General features: G+C 43.9%; 1 protein-coding gene across 2 annotated transcripts in view; it reads right to left on the reverse strand.

Moving 5' to 3' along the window:
• bahcc1b (BAH domain and coiled-coil containing 1b) overlaps positions 1–16257 on the reverse strand; it is a 38085-nt gene extending 21828 nt beyond the window's left edge. For both annotated transcript variants that reach the window (XM_079576915.1, XM_079576914.1), the window contains exons 1-3: positions 16027–16257; positions 13400–13731; positions 66–224 (exon numbers count right to left, since the gene is read on the reverse strand). In XM_079576915.1, the coding sequence (XP_079433041.1) occupies positions 66–224; positions 13400–13571 (331 nt within the window). In that variant the 5' untranslated portion in view covers positions 13572–13731; positions 16027–16257. The remainder of the gene's footprint in view (positions 1–65; positions 225–13399; positions 13732–16026) is intronic.
• Between the last annotated feature and the right edge of the window lie 2747 nt (positions 16258–19004).

Raw genomic sequence — 19004 nt, forward strand, 5'->3', positions numbered from 1 at the left:
AATCCCGCGCCAAGACCTTGGATTAACCATGGACCCCCGGCACTCCAGGCTACGGCCGCGCTTACCTTCATGTGAATGGGGGAACCAGATCGAGGTGGCGCCCGAGTGCGTGCCGGCCCTGTACGAGGGGGAGGAAGGGGAAGCGGCCGGTCCTGAGGGGTGTGGGGGGTGAGGGGGAGGCGAGCCCAGACTGCTGGCCAGGAAGGAACCCATGAAGGAAGCACCTAAGAGACACAGGCAAGAAGTTAGGGGATTTTTCTTACACGTAAAGTCACAACACACTGTATTCCGTAACAAATTAAAATCTTAATCTGTACCTATACCTACTTCTCAAAACAAAGACGCTGACAGTTTGCTTTGGAAACTAATAACAACTTTTTTCGTTTTCAGATCAAAATGAGGTCTCGTCTGCAATGGATGATAACCTCTCCTTTTTAATAGTAAGATTTCTCCTAAAGTCAGGCGCCAGATTTTAACAGTATGTCAAATGTTGAAAATTACATTACGCGATCTGCCCCAGAGAAATTAATCCCCGTCCCAATTTGGGCATTGCTTCTGCTCGCATGACACACATATCAGATACAACTCCGATATAACTTCCAAGCTTCGATGTGCGCCGCGTTTCCCAGGTTGACAGTGTGTGGGTAAAGTCGGGAGGAAATGAAATGTTTTACGGCGTACTGCGCTGGAAGAACAATAAGGGCTGGAGGTAGGAGTGAAAAGCTCTATAGTTTCTGATCCTGTAACACTTTTGGCTCAGTTCGAATGAATCCCCACTTATCGGCGCGCTCTCATTTAGCGGAACAAGCCGAACAGTTGTAGGGGAAGAGGAACAAATCCTGGGGGGAATCAGGTAATTAGTCACTGGATGAAGGAAAGAGAGCGCGTGTAAGAGGGAGAAAACGGGAGGGAGAACAGAAAGAGAGGAGGGAGAGAGTCGAAAGACGGGGAGAGAAAGGAGAAAGAGAGCAGAGGGGGGAGAGATATACAGACAGAGCGCGAGGGAGAGGGGTGGTGCGGTGCTTCAGACACCATTACCACAACCACAACAGTTTGGGTCTGAGTCACACACGTGCCGCTGTGGAGAGTCCGCCACAACCTCCACCCGGCTGTTGTAAACCGACAGGTACGCCGTGGCGGCACGGTGAACGGAGCGCGGCTAAATCAGGGGCGAAGTGGAGCATCCCCGGAGTACAGGAGGAGCGCGTATTATTTGTACAGCTGGATTTGAGGACGCACACATGCTAAAAAAGCCCCGGATTCCTACGTCTTTAGCCGTTTGATATTTTCACTGTCTGCAGTCGTAATAAGACTGAGAGGAAGGAAAAAGGGGGCTCGGCCAAAGAAATGTTTTGAGTCAAGACATTTATTTCCTGTTGCTGAATCCGTTTTGTGCGGTTCCAAATCCTCGCCGGTCGCAGTCATAATAAAACAGGGCTCAGATCAGACTATGGGCTGTTTTGACGTTGGGCCCCTGGCAAAGCAGCAGTCTACACGGTCCATGCAGAGGAGGAGGAAGTATACTCCAAAAGTGAACTCGAGTGAAAGTAGGGCTTTTGTTGGTTCACCAAAATATCACTCAACTGTGAAGAGTTCAGAAAGTTTACAGGCCACTTTTAATGACTTCTAGTTCAGTTTGAAGTGAAATCATTTTATCTATTAGGTACATATTTTGGGAACCTACTTCTGCCCTGTCTTTCCATCGACACACAACACAATCTGGTAACAAGTTGTCAACTGAGCCCAGTGTTTTCCAGGTGCAGCAAAAGTTAAGACGTTTGAACAATTAGCTCCACTTGTCTCGACTTTTTTGGAGGGACGTTTTACTGAATCCTCGGGCATTCCTTGCTCCGTCCGCTCCACAGCTGTTCTTTCATCTTTCCGCCCTTCCCCCTGTTTCCACATCTTTTCCCATAATTTTGTTGTGTCCCCTCTTTTCCTGTAACCTCTCTGCCCGTTTTTGTTGTCTGAATCACATTTGCTCTGCTGATATGGAAAATCCGCCTTTGGACCTAAAACTTATTCCTGTCGTTCCTTTCCTCCCCTTTTTCCTGCTCTTTGTTTCCGCTTTTGTTTTATCCCCATCCGTGTATCCATCTGCGGGCGCCGCGTCCTCTCATATTCTGCCACCGCTCTGCGCGCAGACAGCACATTCACATGATGAACGCGGAGGCTGAATGAGCTACAAGTGATGAGACCAAAGCGACAATAATCCAAATAAAAGGAGAAAACGCTTTATGATGTTGATTATTATTGTGCGCGGCTGCTTTTGTACATATGTAGTTTACCATAAATACAAGCTGCTGGCTGAAACAACAGCTCCATTGAGTCTCCGTAGTGGTAATTAAAGTGGAGAATGTGTTCGCGTGCTTCCCATTTTTCCCAGTTGGCATTCCGACTCGGAGAAGTGTGTCAACAAACACGCAGTGAATCCTTCCGATCTTGACAATCCGAGGTAATAAAAAAGTGAATTAGAAGTCTTATTCGCACTAATGCAGTCAGCTGTACTTACAGTGAGTGAAATCTGCTCCAGTTTATTTACGATGGAGAGTAATGGGATTTGTGCGGAGAGGAAAATCCTCTCAGAAACACTGCTTTTAAAAAGGAGCCACTGGATGCGTGCCCTGCTTTTGGGGCCAGGTTCTGCTGCCTGCCATATTTCTGGTATTCCCGCGGATAACGGGCCAAACATCAACTTTGGGACATTGCAATATTTACAGCAGAGTACGCGTCGAATTTTACAGCATCAGAAGTGATAATAGAAAGAAGGACAAATTGGGACAAATTGAGTAGAATAAGATGCTACAATTTAAACTAAAGGCTAACCTGACCTGGGCATCTTCAAGTGTCAGAGTAAAAATACATCAATCAAACTCATACAAATAAATACACAACAAAGAAAAATGTGGCAATCTTTGAAGCTATGTTTAACTGGCAGTTCCATGTGTATATAACATACACTACTGTCAGTACAACGGTCACCTTACATTATGTCAATACGCACAGGCCATGCTAATTTCTCACAAATACACGACATTCTACTGAAACAGAAGACACAATATTTTACGTTTCATTAAAAACAGTAAATAGAGTATTCGGAGCAATCTCTCGGGTGCAGATTTATATAAAATGTAACTAATGTTGGCATTGTATTTGGTTGAACTGAAAAAGGTGTTTGAAAATTTGGCTCAAATTACACGGTGAGAAAGTGTTCTATCTCCTACATTTCACACCTTGAAGGCAGATGATGACAGTTTTAATTAGGGACGGATCAATCAGACCTGCTCAAAATGTTTGGCAGCCATGTTTAGAAAAAGTAACAGGCTTTCATGCAAAATCTAAAGGAAAACGCATCCAATAACGTCAAGGTTATTTTGTCATATTTTCTCTTTTGGGTTTAGAACAGATTTTATTTTCCAAACCCGGTGAGATGCAGTGTGTGCAGTGTGCTGCTTGAGCCAAGGAGAAATCAGTGTGAAAAAACATAACCCTGCATCCTCTTTTGTGTTTTTGTCTCAGCAGCTGCTCAAGAGTGCTTCATGAAATCAACGGTAAAACAAAACGCTCCGCAGGCCACAACGTCCCAAGGTTTAGCACTTTTCAAAAGACTGAAAGGAACAAGGAAGGGCTCTGGAGGAGAGGCAACTAATTCATCTCAGAAAATGAATTTTATGGAGATTCTTTTAAAGTTGAAAGGGCCACTGTTAATCGATATGCACACACAGTGCACACACCTGGAGGGATGAGGAGCTAAATCGATCTCTGTCCGATTGAAGATCAATATGCTCTTGTGTTCTATTGTCACATTTGTCAATTAACAAAAGCTTCTGTCCACACACTGATCTACCCAAGTCTGTCACACACAGGTCAAGACATTTAGTGCACCGCAGGGTTGGCACAAAGCAACATCCTGTGACTTTGGACTCCTCTAGAAAGCCGTCAAAATGCATGTTAGCTTTGGTTGACTAATAACAATGAAGCAAATGAGACAGCTCCGCGACCATGGCCTTTGGGGACCATGACCCACTGAGGTATGGAGCATCTCTAATTGTGCGTGTTGCCATCAGGAGAGAGAACTCACTTCTGCATCACGTGAGTCAATACATTTGAAATGAGGGGAAAAAATGCATAGTCTCACAGCCACTTTCGCATAAGCCTCCTTGAGCGCTGAGCAGCTCGGTGCTGTGGCCTCAGCGAGTGTCAGAGGTTCTGACTCTCGTTAGCTTGGCTGTTACGCTTATTGCCATACACTTGGCAACCTCTCGTCAGTACGACCCTTTCATAAGCCTCCAACCACCGAGACCTGGCACCTCGCCTCCGTCTGCGAGTTTGTGTGTGACTATGAAGGGTCAGGAGTCAAGCCAGACCTTTCTGATCTGTTTTGACACCACAGAATTGCACAAGTGACAGGGCTACTCAAACACACACACACCTCGGCACACAGGTCCATAAAAGCATTATGGCACTGGGGACATAAACACATTGAATGTGTGAGTAAGCGCCGCTTACACACAGTACGTTCAGGGGAGAAAAGGACTACTTTTGCTCGACTAGATCCAGATAGCATTTTCCTTCTGCTCTATCTTATTATTCATCAACGATTCCTCTTGACTCATTCATGTTGGAGGGAGCAGGGTGTGCAAGCAAAGCATGGCATGTCGCCTGGGACAAGCGGCTGCACTGAATCACATTACGGCACACAAGAAGAGAGAGGACAGAGGCAGGAGAGAGGAAGAGCGCAGCAGAAAAATGAGATGAAAGAGCTACAAATGAGAGATTTCCCTGTGAGGCGCATAAATCAGCCGACTATGAAGAGCGCAGCTCAGACTCCCAGGCTGTGGACTGGCTACTGGATCGTCTACACACAGACCGTCTCGGCTTCTGCTAAACAAGAGCTCGAAAGAAAAAGCACGCTGCACCTTGTCTCAAACAAGCTGAAAAAAGTCCACGGCTCTTCAGAGTTTTCCATCTGCAAATGCTCCAGTAAACTCTGACTAACAAGTAAAAATGTTCCTACTTCTGACCACAGCCTTTTTGGCCGCATCAAACCCACCCACCCACGGCGGCAGGAAGCGCTATATATGGTCAAGGCCAGCCTAAACACTACAAGATGAGGGATTCTTGGGAAGCCGGAAGAAGGGAGAGGGGGCTGTCAGAGTAAGTTTTTCCATGTTACACCAACGAAAACTGGGAAATTTGGGAAAAGGGGTCACTTGGGTAAGAATGAAACAATGATACGTGTGTAGGGGCACACACAGACGCACTTTAATTAAAAGCATAAGGTTGCTGATATTTCAGGAAAGCCTGCGGTGAAAGCCAGTAATGCAATTCTGTCTGCTTGCATGTGTATGTGGAAGATAGTGTTGACCATTCTGCCCCACCCCCACACGAGGAGAGGCTTTGAAGATGTGGTAAACACTACAGAAGCTAGTTCTGGGACCTGTGCTGGTCCCACCAGTCCAACACACCTCGGCTGAGCCCGTGGTCCGGCCTCAGCCACAAAAACACAGACTTCTTAATGATTTGAAGCTGAGTGCTGCTGCCGCTGGATAAAATACACCTTAGGGTCAAGACAAAAGAGAGCAGCAGGTGAGAGCAACACAAAACACGCCACGAGCTGAAAGATGGCGCACATGTGTTTCTTCAATTGCTCAAAAAACAGTCTCAGCATTTCCCCCTTACGAAAAAAAGAGGGGAGCGATAGACAGAGATACCATTTCAATTTCTATATAATCCATGGGATAAGCACAAAGGACGACTGTTCAAGGCTGATTGGTTTGAGTTTTCATTGGTCGTGATGCACATACAAATCTTAAACATTACACTTCATTTGCGACGGCAAGTTTTAACTCTGCATAACACGGGTGCTTTTAACCAAAGTAAAAATGGCAAAACCTTTAGAAATACAACATGCATCTGCAAATTACACAAATGTAAAGCTTTGGTTAAAAAAAGTGAAAATGGAGTGATTTGATGAGCTTTAACTAGCTTTGATTGTAAAGCCAAGTCTATTTTTACATAAATCCATCCACAGATTTGAAGCCACGGCGCGTCTCGCCTCCTGCTTCATCTAAAGTTAGCTCCGACTCCAGTGGAAACAAACACACCTCCGCAGTATCAACCAGCGCCGCACTTCAAATTCAAATGTGGGCCAGCAGCGTGCCTCGTGTCCTTGAGCAGGACAACAGATCAAACACATCAGATCTCCAATTATCACTACAGCATGTTGCATGGGCCGAGCTGCCTTCAGACCCACAGAGTGAGCCTCCATCAGCGCTGAGGGCTTGTGGTTCCTTGAGAAGCACTTTACTTAAATTAGACCCTCAACGGCTCGGCGTGCAGGTGTCAGCGGTGTGTGGCGGGCGCTGTGTGTCTATGCGGCCGAGAGCGAGGGAAGGAGGAAGAGAGAACCAAAGAGGAGGATGAGGGAAAGAAAGCAGGTGAGAATCCAGTGTGACCTTATTACAGCTTTCCCTTCTTTATATGCCTTCACTGTTCTAATATTTACACAGGAATAAAAGATTATTGCAGCTCCACAGAGAAGAAATAAGGGCGGGGGTGGAGAGGAGGAGGAGGGGGGTGGCAAAAAAGGAAATTGGGAATAAATCTTTAATAAAAAAAATAAAAAAAAGACAGAAACAGAAGTCGACCAAATCAAATGAAGCTTAACACAACTCTTGTGCAGCGCCGACATTTTACTCTCGTTATGAGCTGATTTTAAGAGTGTTTGGAGTGGTACACTACAATAAATCAAAACAAAATAATTATGATAATTCACAATTATTCAGTACTTGTATGAACTTTTACAACTAAGTGCTTAAAATGTGGAATTAAAAGTTTTTAAAGTTTCAGGTTACTGTAGATCCTTTAGTGTCATGATAATTGTGTCAGCGAATATATTTAAAATTAGAAATAAATGATAAATGATAAAAAGTACATGAGAGGCGCAGGCAAAAAACATCACTGGCATATACTATGTTTATGAAGAAAATTCCTTCATATTTGGAACCATTTAAGTCTCTCTCTCTCTTACTCACACACACTCACACACACACACACACACATACACACACACAAAACACATTAGCTCCAAAATATTGATATTAAAAAACAAATTACTATTTGATAATTGCTTCATAGCACATTTTGTTGTTCACTCAGCCGATAGCCTAACTTGCTGATGACCTATGTCTTTTTACTCCTCTAATAGTCATGAAGCAAATGCAACACAAGACACTCCTATGAAAGTCGGCGTGTGAAATGAGGTAAAGCCATTGCACATATTGGACCCACGCATAAGTGCTACTCTAAAAGACGTCTCTACATAATGCATGCACTTCCAAACATTACAAAAACACACATCAAAACGCACGGGAGAAAAACAGTAGGGCTTATTAAAGAGACAACAGAGGAAAATGGAAGGACAGAGAAGAGACTCTTTACGAGCAATCAAAGATACTGCGGCGATGAGACAGGCCTGCTCGAGACAGAGCTGTGCTTCTAATCAGCCCAGATCCAAAAAGTAGACAGGCTCCACAGTCCCTGTCCCAGTAGGATTAGGACCCTGCACCTCATGTGTGTGTGTGTGTGTGTGTGTGTGTGTGTGTGTGTGTGTGTGTGTGTGTGTGTGTGTGTGTGTGTGTGTGAGAGTGTGTGTGTGTGTGTGTGCCCGTCCCACGAGACTGATTAGCCATGAATGACTGATGACGGATCTTTGTTGTTGTTTTTTCTCCCCCCTCTCCCTCTCTTTCTTGTAGTCATTCTTGGTGTTGTGGGGATCAGCGCACGGCTCCATGTATATTCAACGAAGGCTCCTGAATACACTTAAAGCTTTCATGTGTGCCACTGTGTAACCATCCATGCTGTTCCACGCAGCTGCTTCCCTCGCTTCCTGCTTCACACGTCGCACAAAGATATGAAATCTATTTCCTATTTAGGAGCACATTAACTGTCCTGCGTGGCAATCTGTTCAACTGGACCACTTCGAGTGTTTAGCTGTGGGCGAGCCGAGGTGCCGGGGCCCTTCTTTAACCTCACCTCCAGATGAACCTGCACAGGCCCTCCATCAATCTGAGCGGCCTGACAGCAAAACAAACTGGACACAGAGCCGCCTGAATAGAGGCTATTACAATATGAATGAGTCAAACAGAGTCGAAATGCCGAGAACAGCCAAGTAAAAAGCGAGTGGCGCAGCTAAGCAGAGGTCATCTTCAGGTGTCGCTGTGGCAGGAGGTGGAGACCTGACGATGAGGCCAGACTGTGACATCATGTCTGTCCCTGCCAAGTGATGTCACAGACATGCTGCCTTGACCCCTGAAGAACGCCATAAAAAACAGTGAACAAGAGTGGCCCAAATGAGCTCTGACCATTATTTGAGGTGAGGACACGTTTTTTCCTAAATGCTAGATGTCCTAAGCAATAAACTATATTAGGCTGTCTTATAACATACATTTAAAATGATTTCAGTTCAATTCTTGTGTCAGCCCAGGCAGCTAAAATATGTATTTTTGTATTTGGATGTTGTTGTTTTTTTGTTTTTCTTTAAATAAAATATCATGAAGAACGCAAAATGGAAATTCAACATTATGAGGTGTGTAGAGCATTTACAAACGTACACACCCATGGAGCTCAACAGTCAAGGCTCCGCCCAGTGCTGGGAGTAAAAATCCCATTCATGATCTCTATGGAATGATCTCCACAGAAAACTCAAATATCAAAACTTTAAAAGCACAACGGAGGCTATTAAGCAATGTGCTAACTACTGACCATAGCATGGATGTTTTACAAGAAAGATTATTTCCTTCTCAGGTCCCTCCGGCTGGAACACGCTTCGGCAGGACCTGAGGCTGTCCAGCCTGGTCACTTTGAGAATTTAGAGTTTTATTAAAAGGTCTACAAAATGTGTCTGTAGGAATTTGCTGTTTTAAACAGAATATGTTTGTCATGTTTTATTGTATTTGTGAAACATTTGTATGTGTGTGGTTTATAATTTGTATGTTTGAAACAGGTCTCTCTTTCAAATGAGACATTGACAAAGGACAAACGTGTATAAAGGATACATTTAAAAAAGCCAAATATTTGAAAATATGGCAAAATACTTTTCGGATATAAAAGACTTGAATAAATCTTCAGTCTCAAATTGTGGTCTATGCATAACACAGCCATTCATTCTTTTAAAAGTTTCATAGTGATTATTGTTTTAAAAAATCAATGGAGATTTTGAATACGATTTTTCCTTCCAGCACCAGGGAAGACCTCCATACCACTATGGTTCAAACAACCACTACCACAGTATATATGTATGTAATTTTCCTCACATTTGCTATTGAAGGTCCAGTGAGCTCTTTACAAACATGCACACGTCTGAACTGTGGCTGCTGTAGACGGCTATTCTCCTGCTCTAAGTGCATGTGTAAAAAAAACTGTAGTACTTCAGTATTTTGCACATGAACAAGGTCCTTCACAGACGTGGCAATATGAACGCCGACATTTTCAAGACATTTCCCCAATCTAGTGTGCACCTTAACCACAGAGAGACAAGTGCATGGGGTCCGCAAACAGACCTTTGCTTTCTCTGGGTAAACAGCTGACCGAGCCGCACTCAGCACTGGGCCTGGATGTATCTTCGCCGAGTGGGAAAAGGGGGCGGGCCTGTGTACAAATAAGCAGCTCTTCTCGCATGAGCGTCTGGGATCCGTCTGAACGTACATGTTTGTAAAAGCCTACTCTCTCTTGCCAAATCTGCCAATGTTTGTGATTTTCTGAGCTGGCAATGGGCCGAGTAGCACTGGGATGGGCCCGTTAACAACCGGCCGAGTGGTTGTGAGAGAGGGAGGTAGAGTCGGGGAAACAAATGAGGAAGCAGACTGAAATTGAGACAGAAATAGGAGGAGTGATGAGTGAAGCTGGACGTTAGGCAGAGATGGGAGTCTGCTGTAAGAGGAGGTGGAATCGATAGAGAAGAGGGCAGAGCACAAAGTAAAGAGAAGTGAAAGAGGGAAGCAGAAGGAGGACACCATGACAAGTCCACAGACAGGGGAACGCATGGACACAGGAAGTCTAGCACTTTCCATTCACATGCCAAGTCATCAGATGGTGCTGTGTGTTCACACCTCGAGATGTCGCAACCAAACGCACCCCACTCCCTTCATATCACTGCTACCGACAATAAGCAGCTGTTCTCATGTTGGAAGAGAGCTGGAGATGAGATAAAAGTCTTCTGTTGTCACAGCAAATGTCTTCCAAGCAAATGCATGCATCAGTTTCAACACCTTTACATTTCTGCTTTTAATTTTGGATTGACACAGCCCTGTACAGTGCTCAAACATGGTAACAGCGAGAATGACCTTTCTAGAATACACTAAAATTCTATTGTCTGCTAAGGTAAAAATTCATATTCACCGACACCTAAAAACACAAGAGTAGGGTAATACAGACATGTGTTTGTCTATTTGGTGCTACATAATTAGTAAATATTTCAAGAATTGATTTTGGTTGGCCCAAAAACACCATAATCCCAAGCGTTTACAGGAAACTTGAGGGCTTTACAGACTTCTCAAAATGGCTTCATTCATACACAACATCCAATATAGTCAAACCAGAGAGGTTTCTCCTGGTGGTGTCCCAGCTCATATCAGGCAACTGCTTTCTGGCCATTTCAGGTTTAAGTTGCTGTGTTACACAATGAGCATTGTGCATTCTTCTGATTGAATTTGTCAGAAATGACTAAATTTGACAGTTTACAGTCTTGCCCTGCTCACTGCGTTGACTGGCTTCAGGCCCCACCAGCTGTCTGGGCCCACGGGGGGTCGTCTTGCACACTGCACGGTGGATGTGGCCCTTGTGCCCTGGGTATCTGTGGTGTCTGTGAGGCTGCTGCTCTGCTGACTCATCTCTCGTGCAGACACAGTGACACACATCCAGCTCTCTCTCTGTCGCTCCTGCTTTCATTCACTCTGCAGCGGCTGAGGAGTTGGGCCATTGCCGGGGGGGGGGGGGGGGGGGGGGCTAATCTGACAGGATTACCAACCAGGTGGAAACCCCCTCCTCCCGGTTCTCTCTTCACTATCATTCAAATGTTTGTTCACTTGTTATTGTGTAATTAAACATAGCAATGTCATATATTCTGAGCCTTAGTGATGGCGCATAAAAGTGTAGATTTATAAGAAGAATGCACAGTTAATGCAGGGGACAAGGATTTGTTTGCTTGAACTGTTAAAACATATTGAACCCTGACACAGAAGTGATAAAGTGTTGCTAGTCCAGTGGTCTGTACGTTTTTGTGTATGTTTTCTATGGAAAAGGGACATAAAGAACCTTGCAAGTCATATGTCCAAGCCAGGTAAATCAGGATTGTAGATGAAATATGATGTTTTGGGCAACACAAATGTGGCTAATAGTAATGTGTTTAAAAGTGAAGTAAAGATTACAATTTGTATTAATTTATGTGTGCTTTGAATAGTGAATCACAAACACTGATCAAAAAGAACACACGCACACGCACACACACGCACACACAGAGTCATGTAAACAAAAGTGTCTATCTGGGAAGTCACACAACTGTTTAAAAAGAGACTGAACCACACCCTCTATAACACTGCACACCTGTGCCTCTGTGGCTAAAGCAAATTGCAGGCAGGGGCCAAAATCACTGAAGAGGGAGCGAGGGACAAGGCAGAGACAAAGGCTTTCCCAGTGCAGCCATCAGCAATGTAAACGCCTGTGTAATATCATTGGAGGCTTTTATCAAATGGGGTAAAGTCTTATGGCGCTGGTATGCGCCTGTCATTCTATCACCTTGTCAAGCGTGACCGTATCTGAGCAGACACCATGCTGCTCTAAATAAGAGGCTGCAGTAAATTGATGGGCTGCAGCTTTTTCAGGGAAATGAAGAAACAAGAGAAAGGGATAACTTTCCTTGATTTCTTACTGTAATTGATACACCCAGTTTAAGCAAACACTGCTTGGCCAAACCCATCATATCAACCCCCTCCGAGGCCTAGGGCCAGGCATGCAGCTCTTCGAATCTCTAAAGGGGGCCAGCATAAAGGTAACCCCCATCCTAACCTCGGAGCAAGCACATGTACCCCTCCCCCAGCCCAAAACAACGCTGCTCTATGCCCATCATGTCAGTCAAAACCCCATCAGGGACATGCATGGAGAGCCTGGGTATCTAGAATCTCAATACAGTGTCACGCACCTTGAGACCCAGCGAGAGGCCCACTTGAATACATTTCAATAGCATTATCACTATGCATTACAGTGCTATGCCCCCTTCATCGTCACACAACCACTATGAAATGAGACCAAAATACATGTCACAGAGTCACATCAACACATTCTGCAGTTTAGAGATGCTGACAGAATCCTAAATGAAAAAACATAGATAATGTGCACAAAAACAAACAAAAATAGTGTGGACATGCACATAAGAATTAGCAGTAAGCTGAAAAGTATGGTTATCTTCAAACATAAGAACAGGATTTAGCTGCAACAACAGTTTCAAAAATATAGACCAAGCATTATATTAATAATAGCAACAATAACAGCAATAATAATAATGATTATAATTTTTAAAATCTATTCCAAAATATCCACAATTAAAATGTTCAACTAGATATTGCGTAAAACAAATGAATACGCAAATAGGTCGAACCCGAGAATATAGATCACACACAAATGACTGTATCATTCACGCAGCCAGTCTCGAGTCTATTTAAAGCTGAAGCCGCATTTGCAAATGATAATTAATGAGAGTCTTCATCGAGCAGGTTTACATTCATCAGTGAGTCCGGTTCAGAGCATGATTTACAGCAAACCTTCTTTCTCGTATACTTCTCGCTGAACACACACGCATGAACACACGCCCACCTTCCCATCCCCCTCTTCCCCATTGAGGCAGAATACCAAAGCTACTTGTTAAATCTAATGCATGCACTGTCAACCCATTCGCACCCCGTCACGTCCCGGCTCAATATAGAAACCGGATTTTCTGGTATTACCCGCACCTCTATTAGCCTGCGCCCCCCACCACTGCCACGACCCCCGTTTAAACCAGGACAAACACGCAGAGCAGTGCAGTGCTGCAACTACAGCAGGACACCAATGTTAGCGACCGGAAAGTCCAAACCCTAATGACAAACAAGCCCGAAATGATCGGATTCTACACAATAGCTGTCGAGTGATAATACAGTCTATAATAGCCTAATAGTAAACATAGCAGCTAATAATAAAAGATGCGTCAGCGGTGTCTTTCTTTTTACACAGTGGTTATAAGTAAAAAGTGTTAAAAAATAAAAAATAAAATAAATAAGTCGAATCTTAGTTCAATCAATGTCTACATCTAAATGTATGTTTTTTCCACGATGTGTCATTCAAAGAATAAAGAGGCATTACTAACCTGAATGCGGAGCCATTGAGAGGTGGGATGAGTAGTATTTTCCAGGCTGAAAGTGCGCGGGGTGCTGCATGGAGCCGTGGCCGTTTGGTGCCAACCGAGACGCGGCGCTGTGAACCAAAGCGCTGCGCTCCGTCAGAAGGTGGTGTGGAGGCGCAAAATCTCGGCTTTCCATCCCCGCGAGAAACGATAAATCCCAAATCCAAAGAAAAATCCAGAGGCACCGAAGGTCTCAGGCACCGAAATGCAAATAATCCCTTTTATGAACTTCGGCGTCCACTCACTTCGAATGGAGTTTTGGCTTTGCAGGGCACAAACTCCGAGCCCTTCATGTCCTACAAAAGAGAGAGGACATGTCAAAGCCTGGAAATAAAGGAGTGTAATACCGAAGAAAGAGTTAATCAGCTGAGCTGCAGCACATAAAACTGTGTTCGCACTACGCGCCCGACCCAATGCGTCACAAGCAGCTATCTCTCAATTCAAAAGGGGCACCAAGTTTTCCAAGGGAAACACGTTGACCCAACAGAATCTCCCCATAGTTTGTCCAAACAACAAGTAAACTCGACGCACAACGATCATAGCACTCCTTACCCTTATCAGAGCCTGGGTAGATGGACAGCGTGGCTGAGAAATGTGAGGCAATACGCTCAGTAAAGGACATGTCAAGAAGACACACACGTCAGAAGTTCCCTTTCAGAAAACCAAATCATGACCCTATTTAACGTATATGACTGACTTAGGTTGAAATGTCTTCAGCGTGTTTTGAGTACGTTTGAGAACGCTGCACACTGTGTGTATGACTCGTTTTAGATTATAGCCTATAATCTTCATTTAGTTCGAAACCGGCTGAACGCACTGTTCAACATTTCTAATTCTGCTTAATAATTAGAGTTACAATGAAACAGCTATTTGTGTCAGCTCCTGCAGGGTCAGCAGCATGGTCCTCGCCTTCTGACAATAGCAGAAATATGCATCTCTGCTTCACTGCGCGCAGCAGACGCTGGTGCAGCCTAATCACAAATACAAATCACATCACCTTTATGTTTCAGTGCCAAAGCCTTTGACAAAAACAAAACAGTAAAATAGTCCACAAACTACGGACTGTATGTACTTTACAGCTCAAGTTATTCACTCCGGTGACGCTCACCGCGAGGCACAGAAAGGGTGAGTTTGTGTCCCCTCGTAACACACCTCAGCACACGATCTTTAGGCCTTTAGAAACACAGGACGTCCATGTACTGTCAAAGCATGAATGCAATACCAAGGAAGAGCTAAACCACCGACACTGAAAACATCACAACACGTTGATAGAACAGGCACGATCAAGACACGCAAAATGCTTTTTCTAAAACCATAAACGCTCACATTCACTTATCAACACAAAGTTTTGGACACTGCAGTGTCTCAGTGTGTGTGTGTGTGTGTGTGTGTGTGTGTGTGTGTGTGTGTGTGTGTGTGTGTGTGTGTGTGTGTGTGTGCGCGCGCGCGCGCGTGTGTGTGTGTGTGTGTGAAATTCAACCTTAACACAAACCTAATTAATAATATTATAGCCTATTTACAATTATTATTATTGTTATTATTATTATTGTTAGTTATTGTTATTGTTATTATTATTATTGACCGAGTAGCCAATTATTCATTAGGCTATTTCAGGAGACAGAAATTAATAATAATAACAATAATAATAAATACAAAATTAAAAAGCTCGAAAAGAAACCCGTGCGCGGAGTTAAAGCTGCATGCGAGCCATGATGGACTCTCGTGAGTGGCCACGAGTGAGAAACAATAGCTTTTCTTCCTGGGACATCGAGCATAAACCACTCTATTCTGACAGTTGTCTACACGTTTTCAGATTTTTAATTCAAAAAACACATTATAGCCTATTCGACATCAACAAGGACTATCTAAATTAACATTTACCAAGCCGAATTCAAACCTCATTGCATGACAAGCTTCTCCTCAATATGTACACGCTGTACATTAAAAATAAAAGATCTAATTGTCCTTTCCATTGCATTGGTGGCATCGTGCATTGACGCTTCCAACTGCTTTGCAGCAGACTTTGAAAGCCCCATCTCTGACACAGACACACACACACGCAGCGCGCGTACGCTCACTAGAACCCTCTAAAATCAGACTACCACCGCGTAAACTCTTAGCCTACAGACAAAGTATCTCGTGAGCATTTATCAGAAAGGTCTCAGTGGAGTATATAGCCAGCAAAATGTATTAATTATTATAATAGTCAAATCACATGCTCATGGTCTTAGTGCGTAAATAAGTGCATGGATGCTTCATCTTTGACACAAGAACCGAGCTTAATTTTGTGTCTGTTATAAATTATTTTTGAACATTTTCTTCCAAGTGCTTTTATTAAATAATAAATAAATACACATCACACAAATACCATTGTTATGCTTATCATTGTTAATGGTCAGTGTTGGAATTGAGTAAACATTATCTACAACCCGGCACATATCGTTTTGCGAGGAGGAATGACAAGCGAGCACTCCATCCATTTGTGCGCATAAAGCCTATTTTTTCTCTCTCTTTTCTCCATTGCTTCATTAAGTCCAATAAAATGCAATAAAAGGACATCCACTGACTGAAAAAAGTAGTAAACGACTTACTGTTAAGTTCTATTTTTGCGAGGCAAGTCGGTGAGAGCTAACGAAAGAAAAAGTCCATAGTGTCGAGAGTGAAAATCCCCGTCCCGTTCGGATGAAACATGTGGCATTGATTACATCCTACGCTTCTGCTGCTACAGACGTAGCCTAGCGCTGAGTGGAGCTATGGCAGAGACGCAGCGGAGAAGTTCAGGCTTGTAGTGAGTCGAGGCTCGTTCATGCAGCCGGAGACAGACGCCGTGAGGAGGAGGGTGAGCGGTGTGTGTGTGCGCGTGTGTCTGCGCGCGCGCGCGCGTTTGTGTGTATGCGCGCGCGCGAACGCGAGGAAGGGTGAACGCGCACTCCTATTGGTTTGAGAACGACAATGTGAAAGCGTGCCCGTGAGGCGCCCTCCCCATCCACCACACTACCCTTTCCTCAACACATCCCTCCGCCTTCACCGCCGTCGGTAAACACACCATTCCATTGGTCGCCTCGCAGAGCCAATCAGAAAGTCGAAGGAGATGCGGTGCGAAACGGCGGGCGTTTGATTTGCATCCGTCAATGCCTCGCACCATGCGCTCCGGCAAATACATAATATGAGGAAAGTCAGGACACAGCACAGCTTGGATCGTCTCTGCAACGTACAGTAGTCTAGTCTACAGCTCAGACACGTGGACTAGCTCAGTGCAAGAAAAGTCTGATCACAGGCAGGGCGAAAACAGTCCACCAGCGATCTTTACGCATTTTGCATATTTTTGGTTTATTTTTCTTGATTGCCACCTTGTGTCTAAAACACAGACTATGTGGTCTACACGTGTAGGCTATAGGCTAGGTTATAACTAGCTTGTTGAATAGGCCTGATAAAAAAAGGGATAACTATCTCCACTATTACCAGGAATGGCTGGACTTCAGCCTGATTTTCCAATTGCTTGGACTGTAAAACAGGGCCTGACTTGAACCTATAGCTTAATCTTATACATGTTTGGACATAATGTGTCCAAACGTGTATTTAGGCTGCAGAACTGTTAATGTTTTCTGTTTTCACTATTCCATTTTAAAGCAACAGGGATGAGTAGGATATCCAAAGTATGCTATCATTTCAACCTGTGTATTAAATAGCCACTTGCTAGGATAATCTAGCTGTTTTCACGTGGAGGCAATGGGTTAAAAACTCAGGGCTGCGGTTCAACTTGACTTCTGATTGGATGGCGAGTTGCCAGAAGGCTGTCAATCACCGAGTGTAAACAAGGCTCTGATTGGCTGCTGGCCAGTCCGCACTGGGCTGCCTGAAAAAAGCAATTACTGGCCGTGCGGTTTCAAGGCTGCCCCGCGCACAACGATGAAAGGAGATAAGGAGGAACTGTTTCAAGGCGCCTCCACGAGCCCCGCTGGCCCCAGAGCAAAGGAGAGTCAAGAGTGACTGAATCAAAGGGAATACGGTAGAAGGGGAAATCAGTCGTAGTATTAAACGTTGAGGCTACACAATTGCCGAATTCTGCAATATCCCTTCCATGTTAAGAAAACAAAGGCACGCAGCGACAGACAGCGCAATAGGCTGACGCACTTGTTGAGTTGCCTATAAGGAGAGATTTTCCAGGTTAATTTAGTGAATTGTGATTACCATCCACAGACCAAATAAAATATAAATGTCAATGTATTAATAAAATATATTTTTCATTTTTCATTCTGTAATTAAAAATGAAAATAGGCTACAGCTTAGTTTTTGTTTGTTTTTTGTTTTAGCAGGCAGCCACAAATAAAGCCTTCTGATAATGCCATGCAAAGCTTAGACTGTAAATGAAATATTTTACCATCAGGCCATATCAAGAACAAATCAGGCCTAAACGGGTCTGAGGGTGTGGTCAAAAAAATATTATTTGAGCAAATTAAATTAGCCTTTAACAAACATGCACTTTCAGACGTACATGAGGACACTCATGCAAAGAGTGCCATTATATATATATATATATATATATATATATATATATATATAAACAAGCCCCCTCACCTTTCCCGCCCAGAGGAGATACTTCCAGGGCCCTAGTGCTGAGTGTGGCTCGGTCAGCTGTTTGCCCAAATAATGCAGCGGTTCGTGGAGCGCACCGTGCGCCTCTCTCCTTCATGGGGACGACGCTCAGCCTGTGCCCCACCACGTGCTTCATTTTTCTCAGTATGGCTTGGTGCACTAAATTGGGGGCTCGTACATAAATATATCCGAGTTTACAGTTTACATCACCATGTCTTAATTGTTAATTTCTCAGGTTAGAGAAATTACAGAAATTAGACACACCATTGAATAATAAAGCCCTCAGAATCAGAATCAGAATAATTTATTAACGGCCACAGCAGAGTTGGTGGAATTGGTTGTCGGTACAGCACATCATGCTCACATCTCTCCTATGTCAGTCACATACATAGCCTACAGCAAACGAAGGTGCTACTTGTTTGTTCACATGCAATATACAGACTTTTTTTTTTATTATTTCATGTACTACAGAGAGCAATAGACTGTAAAATTAAGAATGAATGTATTGTAGCCTACTTTGCCCTGTAACCGCAAGAAAATGGCGGCTGGCTCCGAAAGTTCCTGGCTCCTATGGACTTTCCATTGAAACATTTTTACCCCTATTTCAGTCATTATTGAACACAGGCTGGCAGGGGCATTCTGGGACCTCATTTCGGCCGGGAATTTTCAGATTTAGATCACATCGGACCATAGCTCAGTTGTAGTGTGCTGGTCTGAAATACCACAGGTAGGCTAGCTAGATCAAATAGGCTAACACTTTGACAATTTTTTAAAACAATTTCTCTTTTCATATGGGCCGCAGCACACACAGTCTGAGCCTGATACAACTCCACAGTCAGGACCAAGTTATGTAGATAAATATATATATTATTTATCCACTTTTTGTACCTTTCACCTGCCTTTTTCCCGCTTTACCCGCGCGGACACTTGTCTCCGCTGGATTGGACAGCACCAAGTGACCAACTCTGAGTTA

The sequence above is a fragment of the Gobius niger genome, assembly GCF_951799975.1.
Source record: "Gobius niger genome assembly, chromosome: 19".
NCBI lineage: Eukaryota > Metazoa > Chordata > Actinopteri > Gobiiformes > Gobiidae > Gobius > Gobius niger.